Genomic DNA, 27908 nt, shown 5'->3' with positions numbered 1-27908 from the left:
TATAGTCCTTGTAACTCGCTTAATAACTTTCCCAAAATTGCCCATATCAACGTAATTCTTTTTTTGCCAGGTAGTGGGAAGCGCTCTTTAAGTGTATGGAAGATTTGGAATCAATTCTTCCATTGGAATTTTTTTTATTCCACTTTTAGATAGTATCTCTTAATTTTTATGGGTAGGTATATAGTCCTTGTAACTCGCTTAATAACTTTCCGAAAATTGCCCATATCAACGTAATTCTTTTTTTGCCAGGTAGTGGGAAGCGCTCTTTAAGTGTATGGAAGATTTGGAATAAATTCTTCCATTGGAATATTTTTTATTCCACTTTTAGAAAGTATCCTTTATTTTTTATGGGTAGGCATATAGGCATTGTAACTCGTTTAATAACTTCCCTAAAAATACTAATATCTACGTAATTCTTTTTTTACCAAGTAATGGGAAGCATTCTTCAAGTGCATGGAAGATTTGGAATGAATTCTTCCATTGGAATTTTTTTTATTGGACTTTTAGATAGTGCCTTTTATTTTTTATGAGTAAGCCTATAGTCCTTGTACCTCGTTTAATAACTTTTCTAAAAATACTAATATCTATGTAATTCTTTTTTTACCAAGTAATGGGAAGCATTTTTCAAGTGCATGGAAGATTTGGAATGAATTCTTCCATTGGAATTTTTTTTATTCTACTTTTAGATAGTATCTCTTAATTTTTATGGGTAGGCATATATTCCTTGTAACTCGTTTAATAACTTCCCTAAAAATGCTCATATCAATGTAATTCTTTTTTTAACAGGTAGTTGAACGCTTTGTTTAAGTGTGTGGAAGATTTGAAATAAATTCTTCCATTGGATTTTTTTATTGGACTTTTAGATAGTGCCTTTTATTTTTTATGAGTAAGCCTATAGTCCTTGTACCTCGTTTAATAACTTCCTTAAAAATACTAATATCTACGCAATTCTTTTTTTAGCAAGTAATGGGAAGCATTCTTTAAGTGCATGGAAGATTTGGAATTAATTCTTCCATTGGATTTTTTTTTATTTGACTTTTAGAAAGTGTTCTTAATTTTTTATGGGTAGGCATATAGCCATTATAACTCAGTTAATAAGTTTCCTAAAAATACCCATATCGACGTAATTCTTTTTTTAACAGGTAAATTGAAATATTCTTTAAGTGCAGGGAAGATTTGGAGTGAATTCTTCGATTGGAATTTTGTATATTCCACTTTTAGATAGTATTTCGTAATACAGGTAGGGTTATAGTCCTTGTAACTCGTTTAATAACTTTCTTAAAAATGCCCATATCAACGTAATTCTTTTTTTACCAAGTAATGGGAAGCATTCTTCAAGTGCATGGAAGATTTGGAATGAATTCTTTCATTGGAATTTTTTTTATTGGACTTTTAGATAGTGCCTTTTATTTTTTATGAGTAAGTATATAGTCCTTGTAACTCGTTTAATAACTTCTCTAAAAATGCTCATATCCACGTAATTCTTTTTTTAACAAGTAATGGGAAGCATTCTTTAAGTGCGTGGAAGATTTGGAATAAATTCTTCCATTGGAATTTTTTATATTCCACTTTTAGATAGTATCTCTTAATTAATATAGGTAGGCATAGAGTCCTTGTAACTCGTTTAATAACTTCTCTAAAAGTGCTCATATCCACGTAATTCTTTTTTTGCCAGGTAGTGGGAAGCGTTTTTTAAGTGTATGGAAGATTTGGAATAAATTCTTCCACTGGAATTTTTTTAATTCCACTTTTGGAAAGTGTCTTATATTTTTTATGGGTAAGCATATATGTAGAAGCTATTGTAACTGGCTTAATAAACTCCTTAAAAATGCTCATATTAACGTGATTCTTTTTTTGCCAGATAGTGGGAGGCATTCTTCAAGTGCATGGAAGATTTGGAATAAATTCTTCCATTTGATTTTTTTTTATTCCACTTTTTGTAAAAATCTTCTGTTACCTGTTGCTCGTTCAGTGAACTACTTTTATCAATTTTCCAATAAAAAATGCAACATTTTTTTAATATCTTTTATTGTGTATGTCATCACAAAATGTATAACAATAAATTACAATACTTTTTACAAAAGAAAAAAACGTCCATTGCCTATTCAATCACCCGCACAAGAATATTCACTAGTTGCATTAAAAAATCCACATTATTATTATTATTAACCTACTAATAATAAATTAACAGTACGCTTTTATACATCTTAGGTATTATCTATAATGACTTGAAATGCTTTTAAACTAACGCCACACGACCGATTTCCCAAAAAAAAAAAATGGCTTAAATCGTGAACTATTTCCAAGCCTGCTTCAACATCTTCTTTCCCGCCAAATATTTCGTAACGAACGAGGCGACCACCAGGCCGGACAACACCAACACGATCAGTCTGTAGTCGAAATCCTCTTTCAGCAAATCGAAAGTCTTCGAGGGCGCGACCCGCGTATAAAACAGATCCAACCCGTGCACCAACACGTGACAGGTGGACTCCAACTTCGCGGGCCCCACCTCGATCCCCCGCACCCGCTCCAACGTCTGATTGTAATTGATGACGGCCTCCGGGGGCACCGGGATCTCCGGCATGTACGGGATGCAGCTCTCCTCCGGGCCGCAGGGCATGCCGGGAAACCGGGGCTGCAGTAACAGCCACGGGATTTCCATTACGGCCCCGTTGGACAGCGCCATCAGCAGAAATTTGTTGGTTATGCCCCTCTCGGTTAAGGTCACGGTCATTTTCACGGGGACGACGGGCAAAATGTAACTTTGGGTCTGTACGAGGGGCAACTGACTGACCGCGTACGAACTGAAGACGGAACTGTTGGTCTGGGTGTGGCCCTCGTACAGCTCGACGGCCGCCACCTCCGTACGTCTGAATCTGTCGTTGGTGAAACTGTAGACGAGCCAGTTTTCCGAGTGGACCAGCAGTACGGGGCCCCTGGCCCTCTTGTGGGAGGCGGAGTAAGTTATGAAACCGGTGACGCCATCTATAAGGAAGATTGTGACCACGCTGCGATGAATCGGGTCCGGGGTAACCGTGGCCACGGCCAAAATGTTCGGATTAACGTACTTATAGTAAACGGAGCGATCGTATAAAACCTTCCCTTGCGAATGCACTCTTTCGCTCGCAGGTTTCATGGCCACCCCAGTGATTTTCGAGGGGAGCAACCTCACCTCCCACAAGGGAGTGAGGTCTGAGCCATTATCCAAAACAAACCCGTGCAAACTGGACGTTTTTTGGTCCACCGTATACAGAAAAGTGCGAGGAGGCACCTGGGCCTCTGGGGGATACACCTTTGCCCCCGAGTCTGACAACAGCACCAAGGGTTTGAGGTAATTTTTATCGGGATGGGGCAAAAGAACCCCTTGGGTCACCCTGAAATTCAACCGCTGCACCCCCTCGGATGAAAACCCACTAATCGGATCGAACTGGAACAAAACCCCTTTGCCAGAGACGGAATCTTGGGCGACCAAGGAACATTGGGCGGGCAACGGGGCGTACTGGGCCCCCCTTTGCACCAACAGCAGCACGCTCTCCTCCCCGTTCAGCCCTAAGAAGGGCTGCACGTTAGGCAACCGATAAGTCCACGCGATACTGCCCGATATAGTGTCTATTGCAAACAGTTTCCCGGCCCTGGTGGCCACGATTATGAACTTATGCAACCCGAACTCGTCTCTGACCAGACCGTTATTAACGAGCAACTGATTGCCGAAGAAAACCCCGTAAAGTTGATTGAACTGCGTCGAAACGCGATGCAGGAACATCGAGAGAACGTCCTGCTCGCCGTCGAACTCGTGCTCTATCGAGGCGTCCAGCTCGGAGACCGGCAGTTCCAGGAACTCGGCGGCCACGATGCTGCCGAGCGCCTCCTCCCGTGTCCAGAGGATTTTCCCTTCCGGGAGACGTACTAGGAGTAGGGCGTTGTCGGTGGTGCTTAACAGCAAGTGGGTTTCCGCGCCCACGGACTTTGCCCCCAGGATTATGGGGGCGCCCAGGCCTAACGGGTAGTCTAGGTCCACCGAGTGTTGGTCCTCACCTAAAAAATCGTTTATGTGCGTTCTTACTTGCTCGGTCACGTTTCGATCTTTATTATATCTTCATCAGGATTGCAAATACTCATTTATTTATTGAATACCTTACAAACGCCCCAACTAAACCTAACACAAAGCCTTTAAATTTTTGAGGCTGATGTTGACAGATCTGTTTGAGCCTTACTTTTTTTTTTATTTCTTTATTTCAGTTTATACAAATTCATACAGTAGCTGTAAAAAAACAAATATAAAGTGAAATGACATCAAAGAGCCCCCTAATAAGTACACAGCACAAACAACCTAATACTAATAAATCAATAATGTTACTAATTCTAACTGTTCAAATATTCCTCAATTATAAGGCTCAAGATCAGTTAAGAACTGCTTAAATTTTAGTTTAAACTGCTTCTCACTTGTAGCCCCTATAAGAAAGACCCTTCTCATATATGGTTAAGTGATGTACTGGAAAAGGGATATTATTTGAATGTGTACTATACTTCTGATTGATATTCACCGGGAACAAAGTCTGCCTATTTTTAAAAACAAACATCAATAGTTTAAATATGTACGGAGCATAGATGGTCATAATTTTTTTAAATCCTTGACATGATTTTAGAAAATGCAGTTTATACATTATTCTATTAAGATATTTCTGTGCTTTCAAAATTTGCCAAATACAGTATTATATATTTTGAAACAAAGCAGTAACTAATTAGATTGAGTTTTCTGTTCAGATATTCTATATATCGTAAGACCAGGTTAAAAACTCATCAACAAAAAATACCCAAAACCTTGGTACTGCTTCCTATTTTAAACTGGAAATTACTTATTATAAGTGAATCAGTTTTTTTCTTCATCTAGACATAGGCTGTTGTTCCTAAACCAATTATCTGCCAATTTAAATACAAACTCCCCCCTTCAGTAAATTCATTGATATTAGATGCTTTTTTATTTATTTAATTATTTATACACGGGATCAACCCCATTACAAAAAATATATATATTTCTGAAAAAGAAATAAAAGCTATACTACCTAACCACTAATTACTAATTAACAATAATTATCAGACTTAATCTTAATACCAAGGATAATTAAACCGTTTTACAAGTAGTAACAATATTCTCTCAAAATCAGAACAATTAACAATGCAAAATTAGCTAAGAAAAAACAAAATCCTGCAAACTCTTAATAAGACTCCTAAAATGCAATAAGGAAATTCCCAAAACTTCAATTCCAGTAGAGTTTACCAGCCTCAGGTCCTTTCGACAGGCGAGTGCATAGCATAGTTGGTACGATGATACGGTATGGAATATTAAATGAAATCCTATTAAGTAGTTCGGGACAAATCACAAGGCCATTCAAAAGTTTATAAATAAACACCAAATCATTCTCAGTGCGTCTCTTAAGTAAACTCCGCATATTCAGCAAGTTCATTGCTTCATCATAACAATGGTCATTAGGAACTGGAATGCGAAGTTTATAAAGGCAGAATCGTAGAAATTTATTTTGAACCCTCTCCAGTGCCATACAATTATTCATGTACAGAGGAGACCAAATTATTGATCCATACTCCAACAAAGAGACAACAAGTGATATGTACAACCTTTTGCAAGTTTCAACCGACAGATCCTTACAATTGCGCAGGACAAAACCAAGGACCTTAGATGCTTTAGTTATAATAGTATTTACATGGGTATTAAAATTCAATTGTTCATCAAAAAAAATACCAAGGTCCTTTACTACTTCAGTGTACCTAAGATTAACATTATCAATAGTATAGGAGGAAGTTACCCGTTTGTTTCTTTTGTAGAAACTAATGTAACTGCATTTACCCACATTCAGAGCCAAACTATTACCAACACACCATTCACACAATCTATTCATCATCATATCATCTTGCAAGAGAACCATATCTTGTTCTGAACTGATCACTCTAAAAAAATTTAAATCATCGGCAAATAACAAAAAATTACTATTTTTAAAGCAAACCAAAATATCATTAATGAAAATATTGAACAACAGGGGAGAAGAATGACCACCCTGTGGAACCCCAGAGGTCACACTGATAAGATGCGACCTGGCATTCCCAATTTGTACCTGCTGAAATCTGTCAGAAAGAAAACTTGCAAACCAGGCCACCAAACAATCTGAAAAACCAAAAAGTCTCAATTTTTCTAATAATAAGCTATGGTTGACACTGTCAAATGCCTTGGAAAAGTCTGTATATATTACATCCACCTGTTCACCCCTCTCCAAAGCACTTAACAACCCTGATACAGCAACGAGTTTGTAATAGCAGACTTGCCACGACTGAAGCCATGCTGTTCACTTAACAGAAGTTCTTTGCAATCAAAATTAATTTGGTCATAAATAAGACTGCCTAGAAGTTTTGGGATGGCAGACTGTACACACACACTCCTGTAATTGATCATTTCATTAGCAATACCACATTTAAATATAGGCGTAATAAAACTGAGTTTCCACTCGGATGGAAAAACTGTCAAGTCTAAAGACCTACTGAATAAAATAAAGAGGGGATAAGAGAGGGCACATACGCATTTTCTCAAAAAATAATTGGGTATACCATCAGGGCCAGCACTAAGTTTAATCGAAAGATCTTATCAAAAATTAACCCAATAGATAATTTAGGATTTGGAATAGTCATGTTTACACCAGCCTGCCGAGAAGGTAAGACATTATTATCTCCATTATAGACAGTAGAAAAAAACCTGGCAAACCATTCTGCAATATTCGTTCACAACCTGCAAACTCCCCATCATTATAGGTCATCGAATCAGGAAGCCTATTCGTTGCTCTCCTGTTATTAAACTTATACCAAAAACTTTTGGGGTTTGTATAAAGTAACTGGTCCAAATTTGAAATAAAGTTCTGGTAACAAGTCTCCGTTGGAGTTTTTTTTTTACTGACAGATTTGTGTTATATTATGATATGGATAATGGATTTTAAAATTGAAATCATTAATAAATATTATAAACAGAATAAGTCCTAATATGCTACCCTGAGGCACTCCTAGTGTGTTTTGTGATATATCCAATTTATCATTCTCCTAAAAGGAGAAATACTATTTGGATCTACACTAAATAATTTTTGATTGTTTGAGTTTCTTAAATTAATCTTTGGTGCAGTAAAATTTATATAATTATTTAATTCTCATTCTTTGTACTTTATATTATTTAGGATATAATAAAGATATATCACAGCTTGTTAAAAAAATACTTTAATATTTGGAAGCCTGATAATAAGCTAATAAAGATCGAAACATTGCTGGACAAGTGTGGAGGTCCTTTTCGCTCTCAATAGTTTCCTTAACTTTATGAATAATAATAAATCATTGACTACCTTGACAAGTAATATACAGGGTGTTTCCTAACTATGGTACGAAACTATACAGGGCGAATCGTTAGGTCGTTTTATGAAAAGAAGTTCCTTTGAACGTATGTCGGGAGTTGCTTCGTTTCTGAGACCCAGGGCCTCAAAACTGGCCGGCTCGCAGTCCTGATATGAATCCCCTGGATTACTGTTTATGGGGCCATCTGAAGGCTCTTGTTTATAAAACTCCTGTTCTAGATGTGAATGACTTAAGGAATCGGATAATTGTTAATTGCAATATCATAAGGGAAACTCCAGGTATTTTTTAGCGTGTCAGACACTCAATGACAAATCGTTTGCAGTCGTGTATTTTATCAGAAGGTGGGCATTTTGCTCATTTACTTTAAGGTCAAAATTGTTTATCGAATTAATTGGTTTTTATTTCATGTTGTCGTCCATGGATAATTTTTAGAATGAGTTAAAGATACTTTAATTTTTTTTTCTCGAAAACAACGCAATATGAAGATAATAAGATCAGATACGAAAAAGTTGTATTTTTAGTTCCTTAAATACAAAAATAAATAAAAAGCTGCAAAACAATTAATTATTGACCTTGTTTTTTTCTCAACAATAAGCATGTGGTGCCCACTGACACGCCACTGGACCTAATAATTTCAATCTAGTTATAGCTAAATAAGCGTCTTATAACTTCAAATAACTGCACCAAATTTCAACCAAATCAGTTTAAGGATAGTTATAGTATTTTCAAAATACCGTTATTTTTTTGAACCTCAACAAAGCAACTCCCGACATACGTTCATAGAACCTTTTTTTCATAAAATGACCTAACATTTCACCCTGTATAGTTTCGTACCGTAGTTGGAAAACACCCTGTATAAATATACATAAAAAAAGAATGTTTACTTCTTTTTAATTTTGAGGATATTTATTATGTTTCGAGCATTTAAATGGTCATCCTCAGTAAATTAAATTAAAAGCCGAGGGTGGCCATGACAGCCACATTTAGCAGGAATAAAATCAATACCTGTGTGGAAATCCTTGGATTTTACTTTAATAAGCTTCTCTTTATTGCTATTGGCTTCCAGTTGATAAATGACATCTTTTCCTTGCTCGACTAACGTTACAGCATTTGGCAACAGAGTGTAACCCTTAATAACAATCTGATCGTGAAATAGCACCAGTTTGGCTACGTTGTTGTGCACCACCAGTACGGCAGGGGTGGCACCATCAAATGGTACTAAGACGACATTCCTTGCCACCCCTTCGACAATTTCTTGCAAAGGTTTAACCCTAAACTCTCCATCCTGCTCCAGCAGGTTTAAATAATGCAAGTGTTCATTGGTAGTGCACACAAAGTAATTGTTAGCAGTGACACACTCTTTTACATCTTTGGTCCACGGTGCTGGAACTTTCCTTAACTCGCTTCTCACACCTTTTAATGTATAACTGGTTATTTCTACTTGGGAGCCCAGTAATGGCACTATATGGTACAATTTATCTTTGTCGACTGTAAAGGCACTTTTCACTGTACGGTCTCCAGTGATGGTCCATTCGTTTAGCAAGGTTCCGGTGTGGATTTCCCATGTCCGCACCAGCCAAGTGTTCTTGGCACCGGACACTGTTAAAATGTCTTTTTCCACGCGTAAATATTCGATCTGGTGACGCGTGGGGTCCTCTAAAACCTGGCGCCACTGGATCTCTCCCGAGTTAAGGTTTAGGCTGGCCAAAACGTTCTCCTCGGTGGCCACAATTATGCGTTTCGCTTCGATACTGACGTACTTCACTTTGCCCACGAAGGAACGTTTCCAGTCGAATTTGCCCACCTGGTCCTCGTACAGGGCTACAGTCAGGTGAACAAGGATCGTTAAGAACACTTGGATTTTGTATATTGATCGGAAATTTGCCATTTTTTTTTGTGGACTCAGGATTGGGGACACATAACCCTCTAACCCTGTACCAACATAACCTCAAAATGTACACTGTCACGGTTGACATATAAGATTGACAGTGTGTGTGTGACATGTATGGATGAAGCACACATGGAGAAAAGTTATTTGAATTTGCTGGTTGCAACCAGACATATTCTAATCACTTTTCTTAGTTGTGTTGCGCGAATAATACAACCATTAACTGGCGACTAAGATAGAAGTAATAATTTGGGTATTAATTATTATTCTATCATAGTTTCGACCTTCTGGGTCTCATCAGGCCAGTGCACATACATACACAGATACACGCTAGTAAATATTCTTTATTCTATACTTCATGGCTCATACCTAACCTCAATGTTTTATTTTCAAAACAGTGACTTAACCTCACTGTTTTGTTTACATTCAAAATAAAAACATTTAATAAACTAAATGGAGGGTTTCGAGTTAATGAAACAGGGGGCGGAGGCCAGACTATATCATGGCACGTATTTAGGCAGACCGGCCCTAATAAAGGAAAGATTCGTAAAAAACTACCGTCACAAGCACCTAGATGACCATTTGACTAAAGAGCGTATGAAGGCGGAGACCCGAGCAATTGTCAGGTGTAAAACGGTCGGGATTCCCACACCGATGCTCCTGCTGGTGGATTTCGAACGCAGGATGATCTTCATGGAGCATTTCGTTTACAGCATCACCCTACGGAATTACATCGAGATGGCTCCGTTGAGCACTTTGTTGGAACTGGCCATTTTGGTGGGGAAAACCTTGGGGAGGATGCACGAGGGCTGCATAATACATGGAGACCTCACCACAAGCAATATGCTCTTGGTGAATAAGCACAGCAAGCACGAGTTTGGAAATTTAAAGGAGCTGAAGCTGGTGCTGATCGATTTTGGACTGGCACATGTTGACCCCAGCACAGAGGACAAGGGGGTCGACCTGTATGTGCTGGAGAGGGCTCTGTTGAGCACTCACGCTGTCGCTGAGAAGTTATTTCCTGAAATTATTAAAGGCTATCGACAAGAATATAAGAAAAACTTTAGGGAGGTGTGGGCGAAGTATGAGGAAGTGAGAGCCAGGGGGAGGAAGAGAACCATGGCTGGATAAATAAAAGTATTTTTTTTTTATAAATAAAAGCATGAGTTTTATTTGGGGCCTAATGGCACACAAACTGAAATCAGCATAGACAGACGTCACCATGACAGGTGACACATAACCTAAAAGAAGTGTTGCTTGTTTTTGGATTTTGGGGCTCTCACAAAATGTTTATATTAGCGGAAATGAAGAACGTGACTCGCATTTTGCCAGAGTACTTCAACATGAAACTAAACGATGCAATCGCGATAGAATTAAACAAAAAACTGGCAAACAAGGTGAGAAATTTTTGGGAAAATTTAAAAAGACACCCTAGAATATGAATGGGAGTGCCCCCATTGCAGGTGGTGCTAAACGTGGGGCTGTGCATCGCCCTCTTCGACATCACCGCCTTGAAAGAGTCTTTCATTATACCAGGAGATGGGGCCTCGCACACTATAGTGCACTTCCGCTACATTGTCTTCCGCCCCTTTATGGAGGAAATCCTTCTGGGGAAAATCCGGTCTTGTAGCCAAGAAGGGGTGCACGGTAAGTCAGTGGAAGTAAGTGAGAATTTAAAGAAAAGAAAAGTTTTTCAAAGTGACCATGGGGTTCTTTGATGACATCTTGATACCTCCGTCCGCCCTGCAACATCCCTCAAAATTCAACGAGACCGAACAGGCATGGGTGTGGGAATATGACACAGGAGATGGGAACACCCATGACCTATTCATGGATGCTGGGGACACCATAAGGTTCAGGGTGACAGCCGAGAACTTTATGGAAACATGCCCTATGGGCCCTTCCGGCCTCCAGGAGCCCCAAGAGGGGGGCGAAGGTAAAGTGCCTTACAGTTTAACGGTGAGAATTACTGGTGTGGCTTGGGAATTCCGCTATAGAGTTTGGTCGTTTTAGGGAAGCATTAATGAGCCCGGATTAGGGATTTTATCTTGGTGGGACAACTGAGGCTTACTGTGATATAATTAAGGATAATAAAATCATTCGTTTGTTATAAAATAGCTATTTTATTGGCCAATAACACCTTTCTATTTACACTCAGTTTGTTTTATTATAATTATCTGAAAACTCGGTAGGAATAGGTACAAGAACATCACAAAGGTAACCGTGGCTTACCTTGATCGTTGACAGCAGAGGGACGCCATTTTATTTTTTGACGATGACAAAATGGCGTCCTTTTGACAGTTGTGACTGTCACACCTGTTGACGCGTAACGCCATCTTGAGGTTAGACAGTGACAGTCAACAATCGAAGGTTTTAAAGCGAAAATGAAAACTTTAAACGTCAGTCGGTGTAAGCTAAAATACAGTGTCTTAACCGCTACTCCCTATCAAATAAATGATATGAGAATGGAACTTCGTAAAATTGCACTCAGTAGAAAACATATATATATAAGTACGACTCGAATAAATTATTGTTTTAAATATACATATATTGCACGTCTAAAAAACATCGACATAAGTATAATATGTTTAATGGACAAAAAACCGTTTACGATCTGAGCCATGTTGAACGGTCCACTGGGGCAAGAAGGCCGCTTGACAAGTGACAGGCGGCCATTTTGTCCTAGTGGCCCAAGAAGAACTGAACAAGGAACCCAACCTACCCTGAAACCTCTCTGTATACTTTATGTCTCTTTATATAGAATCGAAAGCTTTTAAAACTGTGTGTGGCATTAAAGCTCCGCTATTATATGCATTACTTTGAACTTTTTTTACATTTAGTAGTAAAATGATTGACATTTTTGTTAATCCGCTGTTTGTCTTAAAGGCGCCGCTCCGGATCGAAATAAATAGAGCGAACCGCGTCAAACGTTAAAACGTTTTATTCTATAACGAGGCAACGGGGCAGATGCTCGCGCAGGTAGTCGAACAACTCTCGGGACGCCCCCGGACAGTTGGTCAGCTCCAGTTCGTGCATGTGCCGCAGCTGGATCAGGCTCGAGAGACCGTTGGAGGTCAGCAGCGGACACCCTGAAAATGCCACAATCAATGACGAAACGTCGTGCGCGCGATAATAACCGCGATTTTGCCCCACCTGCCAACGAGAGTATTTGCAGATTGCGCATTCCGCATAGGTGCTGCAGTCCGAAGTCTCTTATTTGCGAACACCAACGTAAATATAAAGATTGCAGGGATAACATCGTGGAAATGTAGCCTATACCTATGTCAGTCACGTGAACACATCTGTGGAACAAAGTTAGGGCTTTAGGCTCGGCCCGCCATCTTGTTGTTGGGCCGGACAACAAGATGGCGGACCGCTTTAATACCTGTCTAAAGTGAGCTCTTCTAATTGATTAAGGTCGCAAGCGATGTACTCCAAGGCAGCGTCGGTTATTCTGGGGCACCAGGACAAGTCCAGGCACCGCAGCTTCTGTAGATTCTCGGCGATCAGTTCCACCCCGTCGTCCGTTATCTTACTACAGCCCGACAGGCTTAGAACCGTCAAGTTCGGCAGCGAATGCACTAAAAAAAGTACCACCCTGACCTAACACGCGCCTACTAAGTCATGGCCATGCACTATACTACTGAAGGAGAAAGGGGTTGTGAAAGGACAGAACTTGGCAATAAACGTGCAACACATCATATAGTGATTACCGATATTGACGACCCCGTGGTTGGTGATTTCCCAGCAGGAGTGCAACCGTAGCACCCCCAAGCTGCTGCCCTGTTTGGGCGAGAAGTACCCCAAGGCCTGATCGGTCACGTGGTACGCCTGAAGCTGAAACTCGTAGAGGGCGGGCAGTAGCTGGGCCACCGCTCCAACAGCCTCGTCGGCCACGTTGATGCAGTCGGTGAGGGTGAGAGAGACGATCCGGGGGTGCAGACACTGCCACAACCCCTGCTCCGTTATCTCGTTGCAACCTGCCAGTTCCAACTCGTACAGAGCCTGAAATTTAGGATTTAGAATGAAAACCTTTGCACTTATTGGGGTGAATGATGTTGCAAACGGTAGTGAGTGATTGGGTGTGGTGTGGATGGTCTGGAGACCTCAAGTACAAGGGGCTGAAAAAATGGAAAAGACCGTCTCACTTTTGGCTTATTTACTAAACAAGTAAATATACCAAGTGAATCCTTTCATTTTCGTTGATTACTTGAGAACGGATGAGGTGATCATGATAAATTAAACTGTAAAAGAAAGCATGCACTACCGCCCTAGTGCCTTAGTAACATTGCTCAAACATCTTGAGTGCAAAGGGTTGAAAATGCCAAAAAACGACTTCACCACTATACGGACAGAGGTGCATCTCGTAAATAGTTAATTAAAAACCAATTTAAGGAGGAAATTCTGCACCTTTTTCGTGGAAAATTGGTCACGAAAGCCACGACAGAAGGTCAACACGTAATTAGGGACCTCTTCCGCGTAGCCGTAAACTGCACGTAATTTAAAACTTTCTTGTTTTATTTTATTTGCTTAAAAGTATTTTTCTATCCTTAATGATCCCGAGGGCGAATGTAGTGCAGTAGACGTGACTACGTGACGACGACATTTAATTTATTTAATCCCTCGTTGTCCTGTCCCGCAGAACGGACGGACGGACAGCGTAGAATAAATTTGGGTTTAAACGAGGACGACGTTTAAAACCGATAGGCCGAGATTAAGCCGCGTTTTGATTTACTGGCAACCCTATTCCGAGGATAACGGGGTGTTATTAATTTGCCGGGGAGTTTTAGGGTTGCATGTTTAAAGGAAAAAAAATCACCCCGTGAGAGCTGCATTTGATTTCCAACCCCAAAAACCTTATTTACAAATAGAAGCCAGAAGTGAAGAGAGAGTTGGGAGCAAAACCCTGTTTGCCCCGGAAAATCGTTAAAAGGGGTCGCGTTTTCCGATTGAAAACTCGCTAATTTATGCCCTTTGTCTCGCAGTTTTGGCAACGAATTCGAGGACGGATATTAAAAACTGGTCCAAACAAGAATAAACGGACTACCTGCAAGTGATCCATCAAACTCTCCAACCCCTGATCCCCTATGCTGGAGCACTTGAGCCTCAGGGTGTGAACGTGTTTGGAGGCCAACGGGAACGTGTTAATCAAGTCCAAGGCGTCCTCGTTGGAGGCCCCCACCAAACACAAACTGTGAAACCCTCTCCTAAGCAACGAAGAATACAAGCGAGCCCTCTCGGTCGGTTGGAACCCCCGTAACTCGCGACACTGCAGCACCGGAATCAGCCCTGTCCAGTACCGTTGCGACCTGTACAAAATGTCCCGCCAACGGACGCACACCTGAGCCAACAAACACCGTTCACTCGGACTGAAGTACTGGAAAAACCTGCCCAGGAACCTCTCGTCCATGATCAGCTGATCCCAACTCAAATAAACCGGATGGGGCCGCGATTTTCGTAGCGGCGGAGTGCCGGGGCCGATGAATTTTTGCCGCGCGGACGGCAGGAGTCTCGAGGGCTTTTCGGGCGCAGCGACCGGACCGCTACTGCCGCCGCAAAACACGTTAGTGACCCGCTCCATGACGCTGCTGCCCCCCTTAGAGGGGTGATGTTTGCTGCCCCGACTGAGCCCCAATCCATTGATGCGTTTCGAGAGTTCAGCGGAGGCCCGCTCGACCACCCCCTGGGCTGATATGGACGACATGGCGAACACGGCGACTTTTATAGGAACATTATCGTGGCGTGTCTGTGCGGCACGAGCGACGGACGGGCACTGGATGTTGATCGGGGAGGGGGCTGGGGGTTGGAATCACCCTCGCGGTAAGGATCGATCAATAATACACCCCGTGTCGCGGCTTTTCTTGTTTAGAACGGATTTTAAGTGATTTTTCGCCTCGTACGGGGATTTCTTTGATGTCCAAGGGTACAGTAATGTACCAAAATTGTCGCCAAAGTGGTGGTGAAACGCTTTAAAAACGAGTAGGTTTCAACGTTAAAATTTTAAATTAACTCAAGTGACTGATTTCATTTTTATATATCACTGGTGATTTTAGTGGCTCCCCTAAGCCAGAAATATCCCTTTTTCGTGTAAAAACTATTATATCCGTGTCACCAAAAAATGGCCGCCCTAAGCCTACTACAATTATCCGGTAGGTGGCGCTTCCTTCGTTACAAGCATACAATCTCAACACTCTAGCATCCATAGTCATGCCAACAGTTACTCGAATCTCGTTTGCGTGAAACTCGATTTTTCGTCGCGTTAGGAAACGATGGATGGCCGATGCGCGTCGTTGTCAATCATCTGTGCCTCGTCTCATGATGTATTAGTCTGTCCGCGAGACGCAGACACACACTCTCACTGGCCTGATGAGACCCGTAAGGTCGAAACTAGGGTAAAAGAATACCAAAAGATCGTAACATAGCCCGTGTATTATAGAGGGCGGATCTTTGACTTATTTCTGTTACCCTAGTCGCCAGTTAAACTGGTAAAGACGATGGCTGTCTCTCTTGTACGACGTGACCTTGACGTGACCTTGAGTCAAGGTCAAACCTTGAGTCAAGGTCAAACCTTGAGTCTCTGGTGGATGTGTCTCTCTTGTACGACGTGACCTTGACGTGGCCTTGAGTCAAGGTCGAACTTAAAATCTCTCGTGGATGTGTTTCTCTTGTAGGACGTGACCTTGACGTGGCCTTGAGTCAAGGTCGAACTTTGAAACTCTCGTGGATATGTTTCTCTTGTAGGACGTGACCTTGACGTGGCCTTGAGTCAAGGACGAACTTTGAATCTCTCGTGGATGTGTTTCTCTTGTAGGACGTGACCTTGACGTGGCCTTGAGTCAAGGACGAACTTTGAATCTCGCGTGGATGTGTTTCTCTTGTAGGACGTGACCTTGACGTGGCCTTGAGTCAAGGTCGAACTTTGAATCTCACGTGGATGTGTTTCTCTTGTAGGACGTGACCTTGACGTGGCCTTGAGTCAAGGTCGAACTTTGAATCTCTCGTGGATGTGTTTCTCTTGTAGGACGTGACCTTGACGTGGCCTTGAGTCAAGGACGAACTTTGAAAATCTCGTGGATGTGTTTCTCTTGTACGACGTGACCTTGACGTGGCCTTGAGTCAAGGACGAACCTTGATTATCTCGTGGCTGTGTCTCTCTTGTTCGATGTGACCTTGACGTGGCCTTGAGTCAAGGTCGAACTTTGAATCTCTCGTGGATGTGTCTTTCTTGTACGACGTGACCTTGACGTGACCTTGAGTCAAGGTCGAACGAACTACTAACCAAAATACTCATATATTTTTACACGTTTGAACAGATAATTTGGACCCCACGTCAGCATTTTTTTTTGAACGTTTGAACAGATAATTTTGACATCACGTCAGCTAGTAATGGCTGACGTGAAGTCAAAATTATTACTTACCTGAAACGTCCCTAGTTTCGACCATCTAGGATCTCCTCGGGAAAATAATTAAAACAAAGCGATTCTTTAGACATTTCTTTATTTATGATATATAGACACTAAGGTATATATAGATATGTCTTTATTATATAATACTTTAACAGGAAATATATTATTTATATATATGTTTATTATATTTTTTTATATATCACATTTTACATGTACACAACTTCCAATATATTTGTATATCTATATATAAATATGCGTAACTTTGCAATATAATATAATTTTAAGTAGTCCTCTCTGGTCCTCCCGTCATCCCTGAACGCCCCCAGCATGGCCGAGTCACCTTGTCACTATTATCTTCTGCACCCCTCTCATTGTCATGCACAAGTGCCTGAAAAATGACGAGAACACTATAAAAAACCGTTTTATTTGTATCCAGAGGACTACGTACATTCCCTCAAAGATTACAGCCACCCTGTTGGGCTGTACCGTCCTCAAAACAGCCACGACGATCTGTTTGATGAACCTCTCCTGGCCTTGAAGCTTCCTGGAGTACATTTCCACGATCCTGGTAAACTTGCTTAAGCCCAGCACCTTTGGTCGCAGGCTCGTTATAGTACCTGTGAAAATAATGTTGGAGTCAATAATTAATAAAATAAGGTCTTTATTCAGAAATTCCGAAATAGATCAGTTCCACTAGCGAACGAAGCAATCTTAACTCTACTAGCATCCTTGGTCCTGTCAAACGTCACAACAAACCCTTCCTAACCTCACTTTCCGCTTACATGTAAATAATATGGAAAACAAACTGAGAAGATATGAAAAAATCGAGTTCCTGGGCGAGGGACAGTTCGCCACGGTGTACAAGGCGAAAGACGTGGAAACCGACAACATCGTGGCGGTGAAAAAAATCAAATTGGGCACCAGGGAGGAGGCGCAGGACGGCATAAACCGCACGGCCCTAAGGGAAATCAAGCTGATGCAGGAGGTGCATCACGAGAACGTTTTGGGGCTCCTGGACGTGTTCGGGCACATATCCAACGTGTCTCTGGTGTTTGACTTCATGGACACCGATTTGGAAGTGATCATTAAGGACAACACCATCATACTGACCACCGCGAACATAAAATCTTACATTTTGCAGACCTTATTGGGTCTGGAGTATTTGCACCTAAACTGGATATTGCATAGGGACTTGAAGCCTAATAATCTCTTGGTGAACTCCAAGGGGGTGTTGAAGATTGGGGACTTTGGTTTGGCCAAGATGTTCGGCTCGCCCAATCGCATTAACACCCATCACGTTGTAACCAGATGGTATAGGTCTCCCGAGTTGCTATTTGGAGCCAAACAGTATGGGACTTGTATAGACATATGGGCAGTAGGTTGTATTTTAGCAGAATTATTGCTGAGGGTTCCCTTATTCCCGGGGGAATCTGATTTGGACCAACTAACAAAAATATTTGGGGTTTTTGGGAACCCCACTGAAGACACCTGGCCAGGGATTAAAAGCATGTCCGACTACATAGAATTCAAGCCATTCCCACAGATACCTTTGAAGAGCATTTTTACTGCTGCCGGAGATGATTTATTAGAAGTGATTGAGAGTATGTTGGTGCTGAACCCAACCGCCAGGAAAACTTGCACTGAATGCCTTAAAATGGCGTTTTTCAGTAATAAACCTGCACCTACCGTGGGGACCAAGTTGCCCTTGCCACAGAACATTCGGAAAGTAGCAGACGAGAAGCCGTCACTTAAAAGGAAGATTTTAGATGGGGCCGAGGGGGGTACACTGTCAAAGAGGCTCTTCGTTTAGGTTATAAGTTTATATTTGTTATTTAATATATTTTTTTAGAAATTATTTGGTTTTATTTATTATTAACACCCTAAGGTTAGTATAAATTTATTGAATCTTTACAAATATAAAAAAAATTATAAAAAAACACCTAAGAATCTTTTTTTTGCTGCACCAGCTCTCGTAAACTATCCGTGGCCTCTTTCAGTGAGTTTTCTAAATAAACCATCTGACCTTCCAATGTTTTGATCTTTTCCTCTGCTTTCGACTGTCTCTTTTTAATATTTTCTGTCGCCTGCTCCTTTGGGGTCAGTAAAAACATACGCCCCACAGACTCGTACGTTCTAGTCTCGGGATCTAAGGCGGAGATCTCTCTAGGAAACACATGACACTTTAACCCCTAATTTCGTAACGTTTAAGGCAAATAATGTGAGAAAATGTTAGTGCAAGTCATAGGGGGGACCCTAAAGTACCTTTCGGTCATGCTGGCGTGCAGTTTGGCCCTCTTCAGGGCCTCAATTTGAACGGTGGCCAAACGTAACTTTTGACCGGTTTCCGCTTTTTTCTCTTGCAATTCCGTGAAGGCCTAAAAGGGATCGTCACGGAATGGGGGGCCTTTTAGGTTCTTTGAAACTCACCTTTTTCAGTTCCATGTCTACTTTGGACATTATTTGTGTCTTTTAGAGGCTTTTTTTGCGATTTTCTAATTACCTAAAAAGGGCAATTGGCGTGCAAACACTACACCGATATAATGACAGTTCGGACTGTCATTGTCAACCATGGTTGCTATAGAAAGCGAGGTTAGTAACGAAAACAATATGGAGTAGCAACGTGGAGGAATGACGTCACTATGAGATGAGTAGGTGCTGATGTGAAAGTTTGTTGGTTGTAAAAAAAAACAGTATAAACAATTTATTAGCGCTTCAATACTTTATTGTAACTTAAATTAGGCTAGTTGATAGTACAATATACCGATAAAACACTAAATTGCGACGCCTAAGTGGAATTTATGCCAAACAAAATGACATAAAGCATGAAACTTATAATAATCGGCGCTACACACCACAAAAAACGTATCACTTTCCCTTAAATCACAACATCGATTAAACCTGAAAATACACAATAAAATACATTTAACAGAGTCCTCCCTCGTACTCGTCTTCTTCCGCGGGCTCCTTTGAGCCCTCCGCAGCCCCGCGAGCCTCCGTCGGCACATACTGAAACACAACAGGATTAAGAAACCCTCTCACTTCAACCCCCTCCCCCTCAAAGACCCTCTCACCTCGTCGTTCTGGGGTCGCACCCTCTTGTACTCGCCGGCCGCGTTTTCCACGATTGGCTTCTTCTGGGACGCGGGGGCCCCCTGGGGCAGGGGCAGATCCCGCGCCAAGATCGCGTACTCCACGTCCATGTGTTTGATGAACGGATCGTTCAGGGCCCGCTGCGCGTTCTCCCGATCCTCCTCGTCGTACGCCTGCAGCAGCATCTCCAGGTTTTGGATCTCGCTGGGGTCGCAATAGTTTCCTGGAGAAATCCAGAGGGCGGCGCAGTGGAAAGAAAAGTTTGAATCATCAGAGCGTACTACTGAACACATCCACCCTCCAAAGCATAACCCCATTGAATTGAAGCAATAAAACTCATTAAAAAAAAACATGCAAAATCATGTGTGAACTGCTGGACAACCTGGTCTTCACCTTATCGGTGCTCTCGATGGTGTGCTTAATAACCGAGTGCCTCTCGAAACCCTCGACCGAAGAACAAACCCGGGGACACAATGTAACTTACGACACATTATTGGAAAACATCAAGAAAGACAGATTTTTCAATAAACAATACCAATAAGCCTCTTGTTTACTTACTTACCCCACTCTTTAAAGGCCTTTTCGGCGGCCACGATGTCGCCCCTGGCAAGCTGTACCAGGACGAGGGCGACCACCAGCCGCCCCAAAGCCTGGATCGACTCGTTGGCCTGGTGGATGCCGATTTCTCGTCTTATAGCATCGGCAGCCTGATCGTATTGCAACAATTTCACGTGCAAACGGGCCACCTTACTGGTGAATTCCGCCGCTTGTCGTTGGTTATCTTGTATCTTTAATTTTTTTTTATGAATTAATAAAACCGCTTTGGTATGTTCTTCTGACATACCTGAGCAATTTCAGCAGCATGTTTATACAAATTTAAGGCCTCCATGGGCACGTTACTTTCCAATATTTTGGCCGCCTTTTCTAAAATGGACGAGGCGGAGTCGGGGCTGCCCTGGCTTTGAAACATGTGGGCAGCCCTCTCGGCCATACTGTAAATGTCCCTCAGGTCGCCCATTTCTTTGCATATTGATATGCATTGATCGAGAGCCTTGGCTGCATAGAACAGCCTGAAATATTGAGTCTTAACCATAGAAAACCCCAAAATTTTAAGTTAAACTGACCCTCTGTTTTGTTTGTGACAGTCCGCAGCTTTCAGAAGGCAATCCTTGCACTGCTGATAGGATTTTGCGTTTCTGAAGCATGTGGCTGCAAGTTATTCATATGCAATAGTGCAATTATGGTTTATTAAGTAGTTTACCTGCTTTATTAAACTCGTCGGCGGCATTTTCGTAGTCGGGCCGCCACTTTAACAGGCCGGTTTTCAAACTGCAACACCCACCCCCCAACATTAATAATACCACTTATTGATCGGGGAAAAATCGATATCGTTACCTTTTTTCGGCGTTTTTCACGTGCTCCAGTCCCTCTTCGATTTTTCGGTTGCTCGCCATGCCCCTCAACTTCTAAAAGCCCCAAAATTTTCGGAAAATTTCAGGCGAATATTGTTTATAGAAGAATAATATTTTTAACAGCTGTTTCTGACAACCCCGTCAAAAAATTAATTGAGGTTAGTCAATATTTGACGAAATATTCCGATGTTGCCACGCTCGCGGCACAGGCAACCCGTTATACACGTTTGAGAACTCTATAGGCAATACGCAATACACACTTTGCCAAAGTTGTATTGTGTGTTGCCTAACATGCACTAGCCTTAAAGGCATTTGGGGATTAAATGAGTTACTTTAGATAGATCTGGTCTTCTGGGATATCAAACAGCTTAGCCCAAGGAGCCTTCACCACTAATTAAGCCATATTAAATTTAACGTATAGGCAACACGCTGCACACGGTTCCTTGATCTATTGCCTATACGGGGTATGGCAACGTCGGTGGGTTTTTAACGGAAGTGGTCACTGTGACTTACGACAGCTGATCGGTGACGTTGACAGAACAACACGGAAGCCGCATAACCTAAACCTCAGGTCTTGTTATTAATGCAAAAAATGTTAATTTTTAACTCGTTTAAGTGCTAATATCATGAAAGTGTATTGTTCCTAAATGTTTTAAAGTGCATCGTCGTTATGGAAGTGCCTAGCAACGTAAGTACCACATTTCGGCCCCATTTTGCCCGCGACATAACCTTGCAACGCGGTACCCCATTGTCCCAGTTAGCGTCCTTAGCATAAAAGCCACAACTCCTTAATAAAAGCTTACATAAGTACTGAAAAGTGTTTAATTGTTTTAAGCATTAATTTCTGCACGATTTGGCCTGTTTACCTTTAAAAACATAGGCTATAAATAACTTGAGAAATTTAACGAAAATAGATCAGTTTGGAGTTCCTTGACCTCACCGATGTGGACGAGTACGAGAGGGAACATGTCCTCAACACCCTGCACTCCATACAGGGCCCCACACAGTTCCCCTGGTTCATTGGGGAGAAAAAACCAACCGGAGAGAAGAGAAAGCATGTTGCTCCGGAATCGACACAATTTCAACCCACAGTCCCCATAATAAACCCTCAAACGGGCTTAGTGGAACAGCCGGCCATCATAAATGCCCCACAGCAGTATTTCCCTATGCCTCAGTATTTCCCACCGGCCCCTGCCCCTTTTGTCCCTTACCCTCCCAGTACAGAATATACACCTTACCCGAGCTTTCCCATGAAGGCTCCTGTTTACTACGGGGTGCCCCCTGCACAGCCCATTTTCATTACCCATCCACAACCCACTGATATGCCAGGGTACTTTCCTGAAGCAACCCAAAACCCTCCTGTGAGTGAGACAAAGAAGCCACAATCACCCTTGTCGGCAGACACCCCACCCTTTACCCCCAAAAATCAGCAAGAAGTGAAAGTTGTCGAAGAACAGCCCAGTGTGGAGCCCCCTAAGAGCGCTTGGGGGGCCAACAAGACCTGGGCGAGCTTGTTTAATGCCAAAGGGACTGGCGGGAGTGAAATTAATGGCTTGGGAAAGGGGTTTCCCGAGCTGGTGAAGGAAACCAACAACAACGAGGCTTGCCCCATTAAGAACCCTAAGAGGAACAGTTTTGTCGATCCGGATTGCTACAGGATGGGAGGTAAGTCATGTTTTTTTTTTAAATGTCGAACTTGAAAAATAATTTTTTAATTATCAAAGAGTTTCTGATGAACTACACTCTCGACGGTCGTACGATAAGCCTGCAGCCCCGCGGTTTAATAAACAAAAGCAACTACTGCTACATCAACTCGATCCTGCAGGCCTTAATCGCTTGCCCGCCCCTCTACAATTTATTAAACGGTCTAGCGGACAGCATAACCTCGAACGCGACAAGAAAACCGACCCCCGTGATCGACGGCATGTGCAAGTTCGTCCGCGAGTACAAACATTTGCCGGCGAACATGCGGGTTAATAATCGCGGCACCGGGGGGGGCAAAAAAGACGCGAAAAAGGAGCAGGGGACGTCGATAAACACCGACGTCCCCTTCGAGGCCTCCTGGATCTACAAAATTCTGAGGGATTTGCAAACGGGGTTGGTCGAGGGGCGACAGGAGGACGCCGAGGAGTTCTTGGGCTGTCTCCTGAACCAGTTGAGCGACGAGATGCTCGAGTTGATTAAATTAGTGGAGGATGAATCCGGGGGTGGCGGAGAGAAGAAGGTCGTAGCAGCGGTTCAGGAGGAGGAGGGAGACATGTGGCAAGTGATGGGCACGAAGAATAAAGGAACCATCTTGAGGAAAACCGAGTTTGAACGCACCCCCATCACCGATATCTTTGGGGGGGCCCTGAAGTTGAGGATCCATAGGACCGGGGGACAGGTCACGGAGAACACGCAGCCTTTTCTCACTTTGCAGCTGAATATCGAGGTGATTTTTTTAAATATTTATTGCCCAACAAAAAAAATCCAATTACAGAGCAAAAAAAAGACTTATTTTAACTTGCTGGAGTCTATGACTTAAATAGGATTTAATAATTGTTTGCCAATCCCCCTTAAGTAAAATCTGGTGCGACACAATATCAGAAGCCTTTTGTAGGTCCAAGAATATCCCTATAGTTTTTCCACCCGGATTAAAACCGACAAGTTTGCTTATAGGTGCTGTCCACACATTTCACAGTACATGAATAAACATTTTTTTTTTAATATCAGTTATAAACAAATTTATTTATAAAATAATAAATAAATGTAAAAATTAATATTACAAAACAAAAATTGAGGAATCTAAGAATAATATGAGCAAAATGTATAAGGTTATAAATGAGGTTACAAATCAAATTACTACTAAAGGAAATGACATAATAAAAATAAAAAATAATAACAAAGAATTTTCAAATAACAAAGACATGGCAAACTTTTGTAATCAGTATTTTATAAACGTAGGAGTAAATATGCAAAACCAAATAAAAAAACCAAAAAAACAATTCAAAATTAATCATAACAGTGTATCTTCAATGTTTCTAAAACCAACTAATAGGAATGAAATAATTAAACATATTTTTTCGTTAAAAAACAATTCAGCGCCTGGGATAGATACTATTAGCTCAAAATTTATAAAAAAATTTCATATTTACCTTATTGAACCATTGGTTCACATTATCAACCTAATATTTAAAACAGGAACAGTACCTACTCAATTTAAAGTATCAATAATCACTCCAATATATAAATCAGGTGATAAATGTGAAATAGGTAACTATCGTCCTATAAGTGTGATCAATAATTTTTCCAAGCTCTTCGAGAAATGTTTGAAAGATAGACTTATTGACTATTTACAAAAAAATAACATATTAACACAAAATCAGTTTGGTTTCATTGGGGGGCTCAGCGCATCCGATGCTGTCTGCGAATTAACAAAGCGAGTGAATCAGGCTTTTGATGGTGATAGAAAGTGTTTGGCAGTGTTTCTGGACCTAGCAAGGGCCTTTGACACTGTACCGCATGAGCTTTTGCTAGATACTTTAAGATCTTATGGTATTAGAGGTCCAGTGTCAAGGATCTTTGAAAGTTACTTGGGGGACAGAAAACAGTCTTTAAAAATAAATAATGAGATTAGTGAACCATCTTATATAAAAATTGGAATTCCACAAGGAACAGTTATTGGACCTATACTCTTTATAACTTATATTAACGCTCTTACCAATCTTAAAATTCATGACGGGTCACTGATATCATATGCAGATGACACGGTTGCGGTGTTTCACGGAATTTCTTGGGGAGACACAAAAAAAACTGCAGAACTTGGTCTAGCAACAGTCAAGAACTGGCTGGATTCTTTTAAATTAAGTCTCAATAGTCAAAAAACAAACTATATTGCATTTTCTATAACAGCTGCTAATCGCCCCAGCTTTCAACAAATTAAACTTGAATTAATTGATATCAAGGAAGTTTCATTTACTAAATATCTGGGTATCATTGTGGATAAACATTTAAAATGGGACCAACACATTCTAAAATTAACACAAACCATCCGTAAACTTATTTATCGATTTCATATTTTGAGAAATATCTTAAATGAAAAACTACTAATTTTAATTTATAAATCCTTGGTTGAGTCCTTGTTAAGGTATGGGGTGATTGTCTGGGGAGGTCTATACAAGAATTGTTTAAAACAACTTAATGTAGTACAAAACTTTATTTTAAAAGTTATATACAAAAAACAAAAAAGATTTCCTACACAACAATTATATTCTGAAGAAATTTTTAATATACGCTCAATTTACATATTGTCAACATGCATTTATACATATAAATCAGAAAAAATCAAGAATTATGTTAGTCATTCCTACACAACCCGAAATAATATAAACAGACACCTAAAAATACCAAACATAAAAAAAACTATAGGGCAACGATTTTTAGGATACTTGTCCCCGAAATTTTATAACATCTTACCAAACAGCTTAAAAAATATAAATAATATTAAAAACTTTAGTAAGGTCTGTAGAAAATTTATTTATTCAAATATAGATAAATTTAATTTTTTTAAATAGTTTTGGGAAGGGAAATTTTATTGGAGAATTTTTGTTTAGTTGTTAGATATAGTTATGGTTAGTTATATTTTATATTATTACTAAAATTTTGTGATTTCTTAGCATACACAAACAGATGTTACAACATCTAGGTGTATGTTAAAAACAATGACTGTTAACTATTATTATTGAATATAATTAAGTTAAAAATTGTTATAATATAACCAAAATGATTAATAAATTTGAATTTGAATATTTATGTGCTGTGAAGAGTGTGGAGGGTTTTTACAGGCCTGATCTAATTAGAGCGAAACACGTGTAGCCTGTGATTATATGTTGTGTTTTTCTTTGTTTTCATCAATTTTGTATGTTGATCTCTTGGAGAAGTAATTTTCTTCATTTAAAAAAAAAACTATTCATCAGAAAATGCCTATTAAGTGTCTAAAATAGAATTAAAATGATCTTCAAAAAAGTGGTAAATGAAGCGAAAAAAAAATTACTAAGGCACCAAACTTGCTCTAATAACAGAAGTCTCAGAGCGTCAAAGAAGCCCTGGAGGCCCTAACGACCAAACACGAACTGGAAGGTTTGACCTCGTCAAAGACAAACGAACAAGTGGAGGCGTGGCAACAGGTGATGCTGGACGAGCTCCCGGTGGTCCTGGTGTTGCACCTCAAGTGTTTCGACTACCAGTTAAGCGGTTGCGCCAAGATCGTGAAGGCCCTGGAGTTCCCCGTGGACCTAAAGATCGACGGCAGTAAGTCCCCGTAAGGATTTTATAGAGAGAGAGAGAATTTCTATATTCTTTCTTCTTCAGAACTGATTTCCTCGAAAACCGCCAACGCCAAGGAGAAACAGTACAAGTTGTTCGCGGTGGTGTACCACGACGGCAAGGAGGCCACCAAGGGCCACTACGTGACCGACGCGTTCCACGTGGGCTACAGCAGCTGGTTGCGGTACGACGACGCCTCGGTTAAACCGGTAAGTGGCGCCCCTTTGGCCCCACGCGGACTGTCAATTGTCAAGGCGATTTTTTTTTTAAAGGTGCAGGAGGAGCACGTGCTGAACCCCCAGGGGACCCGGGTGCCCTATTTGTTGTTTTACAGGCGCTGCGACACCATCAGGAGCAGATAGTTTCGGGTTTTAAAGTTGTTTATATTATTATTATTATTAAGTATTCTACTATTATTACTATAATTATTTTAATAAATAAATATTTGTATAAAAGGAGCTCTATATTCGTTTTTTTTTTAATTCGATCATTTTCTAGGATTTTGGATCAGGTAAGTAGTTTTTATACCTTTAAGAAAGTTCTTCTAAGAGCCTATTTTGGGTCCCTCAGAACATTTGCGAAAAATCCTCGGACCCGTCAATTTTTGATTCAAGGGAGACCAATTTTTTTGCTAGTTTCGCCCCCCTGAGGGCAAAGCCCTAGCGAGGGTGACAAGGGCCCCCAAAATTTTAAATGGAACGGGGGGTCGAGTGATACCTTATTTAGAAGTTTTAAATCGTTACTATTTGCCTAGTCGATACAGGGGCTAATAAAAGTTACAAAAAAATGTTAAAAAGTATAATTTTAAATAAAGGGCTTAAAGATAAAATCAATCAAGTAAATGTTCAAAATGTTGGCCTTCGACTTCCATACAATAATACGGGTTTTGTTCAAACCTTTCCCGTACATTTTGCAAAATTTCTGGGGTGATTTGACGACATTCATCAATTATTCTTTGTCGCAAATGGTCCAGCGATGTTGGCTGACTAGCATAAATTTTAGTTTTTAAATGGCCCCATAAAAAAAAATCTAGTAAGTCCGGGGAACGAGGAGGCCATCCTGTATATATTTTCTGTCTCTTAGGTATAGAAAAGAATTGAATGTCATTTTATTCGTACTTAAGGAAATCAAATTTTTATTCCAGGCATTTGACGTAATTTTCTTACACTGTGAAAAAAATATTCCTTTAAAAGGCATTTTCCTAGAAAATGCCTTTTCATCGACTACAAACACCATTTAAGTGTCTAAAATAGTGTTAAAATGATCCTCAAAAAAGTGGAAAAATTTCCCAGGAACTAAACCAATCCAACCCAACCCAACTAGCAATTTTAGTTACGGCTACAACATTGTTTGACTATATTACTTTATTCAAGTAATATGTCGGTAACTGGTACCAAAAAAATATCT

The 27908-nt window shown here is 40.8% G+C and overlaps 8 protein-coding genes across 10 annotated transcripts; 4 read left to right on the top strand and 4 right to left on the bottom strand.

Moving 5' to 3' along the window:
- Window positions 1-2011: 2011 nt before the first annotated feature.
- On the bottom strand, window positions 2012-9361 carry LOC126747466 (ER membrane protein complex subunit 1). The gene is made up of 2 exons (XM_050456129.1): window positions 8407-9361; window positions 2012-4035 (listed from the first exon to the last, which is right to left on the bottom strand). The coding sequence occupies exons 1-2, from the start codon at window positions 9287-9289 to the stop codon at window positions 2297-2299; spliced, it is 2622 nt and encodes an 873-aa protein (XP_050312086.1). The 5' UTR covers window positions 9290-9361; the 3' UTR covers window positions 2012-2296.
- A 375-nt stretch (window positions 9362-9736) lies between these two features.
- Window positions 9737-10523, top strand: LOC126747263 (EKC/KEOPS complex subunit TP53RK). The gene has a single exon (XM_050455789.1). The coding sequence runs from the start codon at window positions 9743-9745 to the stop codon at window positions 10418-10420; it is 678 nt and encodes a 225-aa protein (XP_050311746.1). The 5' UTR covers window positions 9737-9742; the 3' UTR covers window positions 10421-10523.
- On the top strand, window positions 10500-11442 carry LOC126747261 (DNA-directed RNA polymerase III subunit RPC8). Its single transcript, XM_050455787.1, has 4 exons — window positions 10500-10686; window positions 10753-10936; window positions 10989-11248; window positions 11303-11442. The coding sequence occupies exons 1-4, from the start codon at window positions 10576-10578 to the stop codon at window positions 11351-11353; spliced, it is 606 nt and encodes a 201-aa protein (XP_050311744.1). The 5' UTR covers window positions 10500-10575; the 3' UTR covers window positions 11354-11442.
- On the bottom strand, window positions 11393-15081 carry LOC126747256 (F-box/LRR-repeat protein 16). Of its 2 annotated transcripts, none has more exons than XM_050455782.1 (5): window positions 14334-15081; window positions 13003-13294; window positions 12675-12870; window positions 12443-12591; window positions 11393-12378 (listed from the first exon to the last, which is right to left on the bottom strand). In XM_050455782.1, exons 1-5 carry the CDS (start codon window positions 14991-14993, stop codon window positions 12230-12232), a joined length of 1446 nt encoding a protein of 481 aa, XP_050311739.1. In that variant the 5' UTR covers window positions 14994-15081; the 3' UTR covers window positions 11393-12229. The 2 variants fall into 2 exon arrangements, with proteins under 2 accessions (XP_050311739.1, XP_050311740.1); XM_050455783.1 differs by having other exon boundaries at window positions 14337-15081.
- A 1815-nt stretch (window positions 15082-16896) lies between these two features.
- On the bottom strand, window positions 16897-21325 carry LOC126747258 (gamma-soluble NSF attachment protein-like). 2 transcript variants are annotated; one of them, XM_050455786.1, is made up of 7 exons: window positions 21181-21325; window positions 21047-21114; window positions 20910-20994; window positions 20630-20855; window positions 20348-20573; window positions 17144-17312; window positions 16897-17083 (listed from the first exon to the last, which is right to left on the bottom strand). In XM_050455786.1, exons 1-7 carry the CDS (start codon window positions 21237-21239, stop codon window positions 17032-17034), a joined length of 885 nt encoding a protein of 294 aa, XP_050311743.1. In that variant the 5' UTR covers window positions 21240-21325; the 3' UTR covers window positions 16897-17031. The 2 variants fall into 2 exon arrangements, with proteins under 2 accessions (XP_050311743.1, XP_050311742.1); XM_050455785.1 differs by lacking the exons at window positions 16897-17083; window positions 17144-17312 and adding exons at window positions 19396-19701; window positions 19767-20008.
- On the top strand, window positions 17372-18550 carry LOC126747257 (cyclin-dependent kinase 7). The gene has a single exon (XM_050455784.1). The coding sequence runs from the start codon at window positions 17489-17491 to the stop codon at window positions 18503-18505; it is 1017 nt and encodes a 338-aa protein (XP_050311741.1). The 5' UTR covers window positions 17372-17488; the 3' UTR covers window positions 18506-18550.
- Window positions 18501-19272, bottom strand: LOC126747262 (prefoldin subunit 1). Its single transcript, XM_050455788.1, has 3 exons — window positions 19123-19272; window positions 18958-19070; window positions 18501-18858 (listed from the first exon to the last, which is right to left on the bottom strand). Exons 1-3 carry the CDS (start codon window positions 19150-19152, stop codon window positions 18636-18638), a joined length of 366 nt encoding a protein of 121 aa, XP_050311745.1. The 5' UTR covers window positions 19153-19272; the 3' UTR covers window positions 18501-18635.
- A 392-nt stretch (window positions 21326-21717) lies between the features above and the next one.
- LOC126747255 (ubiquitin carboxyl-terminal hydrolase 10) lies at window positions 21718-26959 on the top strand. Its single transcript, XM_050455781.1, has 6 exons — window positions 21718-21885; window positions 22112-22862; window positions 22922-23628; window positions 26258-26486; window positions 26547-26710; window positions 26774-26959. The coding sequence occupies exons 1-6, from the start codon at window positions 21868-21870 to the stop codon at window positions 26861-26863; spliced, it is 1959 nt and encodes a 652-aa protein (XP_050311738.1). The 5' UTR covers window positions 21718-21867; the 3' UTR covers window positions 26864-26959.
- Window positions 26960-27908: the final 949 nt, after the last annotated feature.

The sequence above is a fragment of the Anthonomus grandis genome, chromosome 19, assembly GCF_022605725.1.
Source record: "Anthonomus grandis grandis chromosome 19, icAntGran1.3, whole genome shotgun sequence".
NCBI lineage: Eukaryota > Metazoa > Arthropoda > Insecta > Coleoptera > Curculionidae > Anthonomus > Anthonomus grandis.
This window is presented reverse-complemented; position numbering and strand designations above follow the sequence as displayed.

Coding starts and splice junctions, on each gene's coding strand:
- LOC126747262 (XM_050455788.1), bottom strand. CDS start 19,152: ATGTCCAAAGTAGACATGGAACTGAAAAAG. Junction 19,071..19,122: donor TAGACATGGAACTGAAAAAG/GTGAGTTTCAAA, acceptor GATCCCTTTTAG/GCCTTCACGGAATTGCAAGA. Junction 18,859..18,957: donor CACGCCAGCATGACCGAAAG/GTACTTTAGGGT, acceptor TGTGTTTCCTAG/AGAGATCTCCGCCTTAGATC.
- LOC126747258 (XM_050455785.1), bottom strand. CDS start 21,239: ATGGCGAGCAACCGAAAAATCGAAGAGGGACTGGAGCACGTGAAAAAC. Junction 20,995..21,046: donor CGACGAGTTTAATAAAGCAG/GTAAACTACTTA, acceptor AATAACTTGCAG/CCACATGCTTCAGAAACGCA. Junction 20,574..20,629: donor ATGCTGCTGAAATTGCTCAG/GTATGTCAGAAG, acceptor AAAAAATTAAAG/ATACAAGATAACCAACGACA.
- LOC126747256 (XM_050455782.1), bottom strand. CDS start 14,993: ATGTCGTCCATATCAGCCCAGGGGGTGGTCGAGCGGGCCTCCGCTGAA. Junction 12,592..12,674: donor GAAGAGCTCACTTTAGACAG/GTATTAAAGCGG, acceptor TTTGTTCCACAG/ATGTGTTCACGTGACTGACA. Junction 12,379..12,442: donor GCAAATACTCTCGTTGGCAG/GTGGGGCAAAAT, acceptor TGGCATTTTCAG/GGTGTCCGCTGCTGACCTCC.
- LOC126747257 (XM_050455784.1), top strand. CDS start 17,489: ATGGAAAACAAACTGAGAAGATATGAAAAAATCGAGTTCCTGGGCGAG.
- LOC126747466 (XM_050456129.1), bottom strand. CDS start 9,289: ATGGCAAATTTCCGATCAATATACAAAATCCAAGTGTTCTTAACGATC. Junction 4,036..8,406: donor ATCCAAGGATTTCCACACAG/GTATTGATTTTA, acceptor ACGATTTTTTAG/GTGAGGACCAACACTCGGTG.
- LOC126747263 (XM_050455789.1), top strand. CDS start 9,743: ATGGAGGGTTTCGAGTTAATGAAACAGGGGGCGGAGGCCAGACTATAT.
- LOC126747255 (XM_050455781.1), top strand. Junction 22,863..22,921: donor GGATTGCTACAGGATGGGAG/GTAAGTCATGTT, acceptor TAATTATCAAAG/AGTTTCTGATGAACTACACT. Junction 26,711..26,773: donor ACGACGCCTCGGTTAAACCG/GTAAGTGGCGCC, acceptor TTTTTTTTAAAG/GTGCAGGAGGAGCACGTGCT.
- LOC126747261 (XM_050455787.1), top strand. CDS start 10,576: ATGTTTATATTAGCGGAAATGAAGAACGTGACTCGCATTTTGCCAGAG. Junction 10,937..10,988: donor TAGCCAAGAAGGGGTGCACG/GTAAGTCAGTGG, acceptor AGTTTTTCAAAG/TGACCATGGGGTTCTTTGAT. Junction 11,249..11,302: donor AAGTGCCTTACAGTTTAACG/GTGAGAATTACT, acceptor TGGTCGTTTTAG/GGAAGCATTAATGAGCCCGG.